This window comes from Bos mutus, chromosome 12 (genome assembly GCF_027580195.1).
Source record: "Bos mutus isolate GX-2022 chromosome 12, NWIPB_WYAK_1.1, whole genome shotgun sequence".
Taxonomy (NCBI): Eukaryota; Metazoa; Chordata; class Mammalia; order Artiodactyla; family Bovidae; genus Bos; species Bos mutus.
The window spans coordinates 31,938,985-31,946,291 of record NC_091628.1 but is presented as its reverse complement, the minus strand read 5'-3'; the positions used below and the strand labels follow the sequence as shown (position 1 = coordinate 31,946,291).

General features: G+C 58.9%; 1 protein-coding gene across 1 annotated transcript; it reads right to left on the bottom strand.

The window, feature by feature from the left end:
- Nucleotides 1-719: 719 nt before the first annotated feature.
- Nucleotides 720-6,047, bottom strand: CDX2 (caudal type homeobox 2). Its single transcript, XM_070380844.1, has 3 exons — nucleotides 5,507-6,047; nucleotides 1,865-2,010; nucleotides 720-953 (listed from the first exon to the last, which is right to left on the bottom strand). The coding sequence occupies exons 1-3, from the start codon at nucleotides 6,045-6,047 to the stop codon at nucleotides 720-722; spliced, it is 921 nt and encodes a 306-aa protein (XP_070236945.1).
- Between the last annotated feature and the right edge of the window lie 1,260 nt (nucleotides 6,048-7,307).

The window sequence follows — 7,307 nt, the reverse complement described above, 5'->3', positions numbered from 1 at the left end:
CAGAGAAGCTCTGGTGACAGGCATTCTAAACAAGGCCCTGTCCAGGGCCGCCCCCCGCTTGTCAGGCCTGGAGTCCAGCAACCACCCTCTCACACTACCATAGACCACGCGCATACGCCAGCCAAGCCTTTCCTGCACTGGGAAGGGAAGAGAAGAAAGACAAAGACCTGGGGGTTCTGCACGCTTCAGTGGGCCCAGGTCTCCATCTCAGCTGCCTCTGACTTCTGCAGCTTAAGTCTTGCCTGCCCTAGAGGTGAGAAGGGCCAGGGGGACCTTGGAGGGCAGTTAGTGGACCTAACCATCTTGGTTCCATCCCTGGCAGTCCCCTGAGCCCCTTTCCCGCCTTAGCTCCAACCAGAGACGTGTCCTGCAGATCTGGGAGGCCAAGAGCTGAGGAGCAGGGGGCTGAAAGGCTGGTCTGTTCCGCCAGTCCAGGCAGCGTGTCCGCCAGTACTAAAGGAAGCCCGGGTGTCTTTTCCCATCTCCTCACTTGGCAGAAAGAGTCAGAACGGAAAAAGTCGCAATCTACGAGAATGTCATCCTTGAGGCCCCCAACCACAGTCGTCTTTCCCCCAGGCCCCCGTTTGTTTCTGCTCGGAGGGCTAGGTCAGCTGGTAAACATTAGTGAGTGAGAGGGGAGGGGGTCTTTCCTGAGGGTTCTAGCAGAGTCCATGCTCCTCATGGCTCAGCCTGGAATTGCTACTGCAGGCCGCTGCGGGTCACTGGGTGACAGTAGGGTTTAACACCCCCCCAGCTGGCCCCAGAACCCCAGGCACTGAGCCTTGCAGGGAAGACACGGGGCTCAGGGGCTCTGGGACGCTTCTCAGCGGACCTGGCTGTGGCTGGGGAGGCTGTGGCCCAGAAGGCGGGGGCGGCTGTTGCTGCTGCTGTTGCAACTTCTTCTTGTTGATTTTCCTTTCCTTTGCTCTGCGGTTCTGAAACCAAATTTTAACCTGGAAATGAAAAAGGTGGAGAAAAACAGAAGGCGGTGAAGAAGACAGCGAAAGCATAAAGGGACAGTATTTGACACTAGATCCAATGCCTCCTTCTCCAGCCAAAGAGGTCCCCACTGCACCCGAAGGACAGCAGCCCATCACCCAGCTTTTTGGACAGCCCATATAACAGCCCAGTGCTGGAGCTTCTCCCAAGCTCCATGCAGTCTCAAGAGGGAAGTGCCTCTCTCTCCCTCTTTGTTCCTCAGGTTTCTTTCCAGAGCAACCTTTATCTACAACTTTACTGGAAAAGTTCAGAGTCTCAGAACTAAGGAAGACAGAAACTGCCAGGTCCTTTCTACACCAAGCAAGGAGGCTAGGGCTAGATGTACTTCAAAATGACAACCTTTGGCCTCTCAAAGCTAAACGGAAATGAAATAGTCCTTGCCTTGGGGCTGAGAATGAGTTTTAATGAGGGGTTTCCTGGCTGTGAATTTGACAATCTAGAGCATTCAGGAGCTAAGCCTCACCCCTCCATAGTTTTTCTGGACAGAGGCTGGTATCCTACATTAATTTTTCCCCCAATAAAGAACTGGGTGCAAAGAGAATAAGTCTTTATTGACCCAAATCGGATTCTGCATTAAACTACACTCAGTTTGTGTGTGTGTGTGTGTGTGTGTGTGTGTGCGTGCGTGTGTGTGTGTTTTACCTCCCAGGTCCCCCGAAATAGAAAAAAAAATCACAATATACATATGTTTTTTAAAAAGACAAGTAGACATGGAAGAAGCCTTTTTAAAAAAGCATCTAGAAGGAAAAGTCTCTCGATTCTCTTGCTTAATCTGCCCACAGAACTGGGTGGATCCTGGGGCCTGGCTTCTAACCCTCCCCACTGGAGCCTCCCAGTTGGTGACGGGGCCCTGGAGGGTTCCCACCTGCCTCTCTGAGAGCCCCAGCGTGGCGGCCAGTTCGGCTTTCCTCCGGATGGTGATATAGCGACTGTAGTGAAACTCCTTCTCCAGCTCCAGACGCTGGTGGTCCGTGTACACGACCCGGTATTTGTCTTTCGTCCTGGTTTTCACTGTGGAGGAAGGCAAAGTTAGCCCCGAGAACTGCCGGGCAGCCCATCAGTCATGGGTAATGACAAACCTCCCTAACCCAGGAACCATTTCTCTTCCTCCATCGCCCTGGGGGGCCTCGGTTTGGCTGGTTCCTGCTGAGTCTGACAAGACCCCCTCCAGAGGGTGTGTGTGTGGGGGTGCTATTCAGGACAACTAACCTAGTCTTGGAATTAAGTGGTTTTTGAAAATTAAAGAGAAACTAAAAATTCATACAGGTAGCAAAGAGTCTGACACGACTGAGCGACTGAACTGAAAAATACATACAGGTGATAGCAGAACCCCATCTGGGGTTTTGTAAAGCAAATACAGCACCTGAGCTGATGAGGCCCAAAAGGAAAACAGTCCTGGGAATATTCAGATTTCCAGGCCCATCAGAGGTTTAAAAAAAAAAAGCTCACAGTAAAAACAGCTGGGATTGTGGGTATGTGGGTGGGGGGAGGATTCCCTTTCTGTTTGTTTTATTAGAAGTGGAAAGGGGGTGCAGCAGCTGACAGCTGTCCCCTCAGGTCACTAGAAACCGCACACGCCCCCCCACCCGGGCTCACCAGCGTATCCGGTGGAATTCTAAGCAGGGGTCTAGCAGGCCGCTAATTCCTCTCGCTGGGGACGCTCTATACCTGGGCGAAACTGGGTTGGCACACTTTTCTTTTTAATCCTCCATTTATTTCTGCTGCAAACCCTGCCAGAGCTATCCTAACCAGTGATCTACTGCTCATTGGATTGAGTCAACATATTAAACCTTGCATTGATTGTTTTACTGAAGGGCCTTGACAAATAGTGCGACTGGAGTCAGAGCAGCCCGGAGCCCCGCGTCTCCACCGAGTCTGTCCCGGGTCGACCCTCGGCAGAATCCCCCAACTCAAGAGCTGTTCTCGCTCGGCCCCAGGTCGGGGTCTTCTCCCCAAAAGAACAGGTTCAATCGCCCGGTGCCCCGGGGCTGCAGAAAGATCTAAAGGGTCTGGGGAGTTGCTCGGAGGTGTTTAATGCCCCGCAGGCCGACTTTGTTCAGGTAAAACCCTTTGCAAACCACAACAAAAGCGCCCTGGGAAGATACAGGCCGGATCAGAGGGAGCTCCCCGGAGCCGCTGAAAGGAGAACACAGCCTCAAACAATGCAGGACAAGGCGATCTTATCAAAGAAAAGCCCTTTCAATGCCTTAATAACAACCGCGTTCTGTTTGAATTACCACTACTGAGCAAATGGCGGGCCGGCCTTCATCCCCCTCCCCGCCAGGCGCATTAACATCAACACGGCGGCGGGCGCATTTGAATGCGCGCGGTGGCCCCGACCCTGCGCCCGCCGGGAAAGGAAAGGCAGCTGACACGTCCTGGGAACCTGCGCTACCGCCCCCAGCCCGCCCGCGGTGGTGGCCCCTGTGTACAGAGGGGCAAACTGAGGATCAGACTAGATCACCACGCAGATGGTGTACGGGGGCCAGGTGGGAGCCACAAAGGACACCTCCCCGGGCCGGAGAGCCGGGCGCAGGGGAGTTCTCCGAGCCGGACTCTCCAGGAGCCGGACTCGCCTTGGGGCCTTCGGGAGCGGCTCTGACTGGGGGCTGTCCTTTCAGTATCCGGAGAGGCCGGGGCAGCGCGACCAGGCCCCAGTGTGCTCTGCAGCTCGCGCCCCGAGGACCTTGGAGATGCCCCGCACCCCCTGGGAACCAAGGAGGGGGCTGGAGTAGGGGAGAGATGAGAGGGACTTGTCAGAATTCATTATTGACTGCGAAAGTCACCACCCTCTTTCCGGGCCCTAAAAGAGACAATGGCAGGGATGGGAAGGTGTATATCAAAGCGGACTGGGTCGGGTCCCACCCGCCCCCCCTTCCCCACTCGCCCCTTGACGGATGAGGCTCCGCAGAGGAGTCGGGCTCCGGCCGGCGGGCCGCCCCACATTAACATCACAAGGGCGCCCGGCGCCGACTGCGGCCTTGCCACCTTGGCGCAGGACTTCACAGCGGCCTCTCCTCCGCTGACCCCGCGGCCCAGGCTCCGGTGGCACGCCTCCCTCTCCCCCCCGCCCGAGCCTGCTCAGCGCGCATTCTCCTGGGACGCACCAAGGATCCCGGCCCGGCCCCGCGGGCCGGCGCCCCAGGCAGGCTCAGGATAGCCAAGGGCCTTCATCGGGCGCGCTCTCTGTCCAGGCGAGCGCACCTCCTCTCGGGGGAAGGGACCCAGCCGACCCTCCAGGTCGGCCCCGAGGCCTCCTCCCCGGACCGCCGCAGTTCCCCCCGGTGATGGGTCCCGGTTTGTGCGCAGTGACGCAAAAAACCGATCCCGGGAGACAGCCCCCAACGGCTACTCTGATTTATGCGGCTGTAATCGGCTATAAAACCCCTGCAAAGTGGCCATAACCTGCATGCGAGCCGGGCTGGGCCTGAAAGGAGGGAAGAGGAAAAAGCGGAAGTGCAGAGGGCTGGGAAAGACTTCATGGAGGGAAAGCGGAGCCAGCAGGACTCTCCCACCACACCTACTGGAGCTCCTTCCCCTCTGGACACACTCAGACGCCAGACGGGGCAGACCTGGAGCCCAAGAGCCTGCTCAGTCCCGCCAACCCGGGATCTCTGCAGAGACATCTCTGGGGCAAGCTCGTTAAACGAATATGCGCGCACACACGCACACACACTCACGCGCGCGCACACACACACACACTCACACGCGCACACACACCAGACCCTGGGGAGGAAGGTTCCGGAGAAACGATCTCCGTCTAGAGCAGCGGCGGAGCGCGCACGACCCCTGCCTCCCCTTCTCCCTCTGCAGACACGAGGGGACTCCCGGGGCGTCCAGTCCCAGCCCTCCGGCTTTTGATTGAAATGACCCCTGCGCAGATCAAAGGTCTGAAGACCCGGGTGCTCCCCCAACCCCCGAGCCGCACCTCTTCCCCACTTCGTTCCCGGGACCAACACTTTCTTTCAGCTTTGGCAGCTTCGCCCAGTTTCCCCAGCGCGGCAGCTCCGATCCTTACCTTTGGTTCCAATGGCTAAACCTGGTCCCTCGCGCGACCGCGCCGCCCTCCCGGACCCCCGTCCCTTGCTCTTCCTGAGTGGCCGGGACAGGGAAGGACGGTGTGCCCCTAAAGCCCGGCCCTGGGGAGCTGCAGGGTAGCCGCGCACCGAGCGAGGACGGGCGGCAGCAAGCCGGGCGGACGCGATCACTGCGCTGCAGCCGCGCTGCGCCACGTTCCCGGGAGTCTCCCGAGGGTCTGAGGACCCGACCTTACGAAGGAAGGGCGGTGGGAAGGAGGGAGCCTCCCCTTTGCCTTACACTGAACGCGGCTCCTGAGACCAGGACCTCCACTCTCGACCCCGCTATCCCCTACTCAGGGTCCAGAGCAGCAACCCCCGGGGGGGGAGGGTCCAGAGCCCCCTAGACGCGGTCGCCCCGCCCCGCCCCCCTTGCGCGGAGTCCCCGGACGCGCGGGGACCGCGCCTTCCCCCGGCGCCCGCCAGCTCACCTTGGCTGCCCAGCGCCGGCTGCGCGGGCTTCCGCATCCACTCGCACAGGTTCCGCCGCTGGCCGCCGGGCGACAGCTGCTCGGCGGCGGCGGTGGCGACCGGCCCGGGGGGGCCGGGGTTGAGCGTCTGCAGCAAGCCGGAGGCGCAGGAGGGCGCGGCGGCCGGGTGGTGCGGATGGTGGTGAGGGTGATGGTGCGGGTGGTAATCGGCTGGCCCGCTGTAGCCCATGGCGGCGGCCGGGGAGCCCCCGTTGAGGCCGTGCGCTACGGCGTTGGCGGCGGCCGCCGCGCCCCCCGGCGTGTAGCCGTTCCAGTCCTCGCGGAGCGGGGCGCCGTAGGCGGCAGGCCAGGACGGCCCCGGGGACTGCGCGCTGTCCAGGTTGGCGGCGGCGGCGGCCGCGGCCGCCACATGGTATCCGCCGTAGTCCGGGTACTGCGGGGGGCTGACGAAGTTCTGCGGGGCCAGGTTGAGGCTGCCGGAGTGGCGCACGGAGCTGGGATACATGCTCACGTCCTTGTCCAGGAGGTAGCTCACGTACATGGTGGCGAGGGCCCGACGGCGAACCTCACCATGCTGCCCAGGGACGGACGCTGGAGGTTGCCGGGGGGCGCCGCGCTGGCGAAGGGGGCGAGGGGGCGCCGGAACGGCGGGTGGCTGCGCTCCGGCCCGCGAAGCTCCGCCGGCTCCTCGCGGCGCTTCTGCCTCTGAGGCGGTCCCTGCCTCGGGCCTGCCTCCTCCCTCCCTCCCTCCCTCCCGCTCTCTCTTCCTTCTTTCCTCCCACCTCCTTTCCACTAGGCTGCAGAGGCGGGGAAGACCCGCCACCGGCTGGCGTGCGGAGCCCCAGGCCGGCGGCCTTACGTGATTAACGAGTGTTTACAAGACTCTATTAGTAATGACACAGACACCAATGGCTGGAGACGTCGAGGCGCAGCGCGCACCCGGCGCACAACCCCTAGAAACACGATTTGCATTTTAAAAGATTAGGGAGGAGGGGGGGAGCTCTCGAGAGGGCTGCGACCCATCACAGCTAAATATTCAAACCTTTATTGTTAAGAGCTTCCTCCTTCCAACCTTGGTGCACTTTAACCTCCAATCACAGGTTCAAAGAATGAAATCAAGAGACTTGCAAAAGGGGGTGGAGGGGTGGGGAGAGCTATCTTGGTGGGAATCGGGGTTTAGGAACCGAGGAGTTGTGTTTTTGCATTTGCAGGGAAGGGAGGGGGTGTCTAGAAGAAGCTCCTTCCATCCCAAAGAGAAAAAGGGAAGCCATTGCTTTGATGACAGAGTTTCTGGCCAGCCTGGGAGGTGACGGGTGGAGCCGGGAGAAATAAGCCTGTTCCTTTCCCCTCTGTGCCCCTGGCCAGGCTGACTGTGCCCCTCAAACAACTGTCACCGCTGATCATTTGTTTTCTTCCCTAGGGAAACAGCTGGCCCTCCACAAGAGATAAATTAAGACCCTAGTTGAAAGTCATATCTCCGAGTTCATCTCACATTTGGGACTCAAATTAAAGCTATTAATTTTTTTGAAAAAGCATTTACACTCCAAATTCAGAAATCTTGACTGCAAACCAAGAAGAGAGTGGTAGTAGTCAGGCTGCTGGGAGGGCAGTAACGGAGGGGAGCAGGAGGGTTCGCTAGAGTTCTGGTGTTTCTTGAGCTGGGTCCTGGTGTGTTTGTTGCCTGTGAAAACTAAGCAAATTACACTTATATGTTTATATACTTAAATACGTGGTTTAAAATCAGGAAAAGGGACTCCAGGATTTCTGCTAATGTCTACCTAGGTATATATATGTCATACAA

Excerpts from the sequence above, each read along its gene's own strand:
- CDX2 (XM_070380844.1), bottom strand. The coding sequence starts at position 6,047 with ATGTACGTGAGCTACCTCCTGGACAAGGACGTGAGCATGTATCCCAGC. Across the intron at positions 2,011-5,506 it reads GCCGGCGCTGGGCAGCCAAG|TGAAAACCAGGACGAAAGAC; the intron begins GTGAGCTGGCGG and ends CTTCCTCCACAG. Across the intron at positions 954-1,864 it reads TGGGGCTCTCAGAGAGGCAG|GTTAAAATTTGGTTTCAGAA; the intron begins GTGGGAACCCTC and ends TTTCATTTCCAG.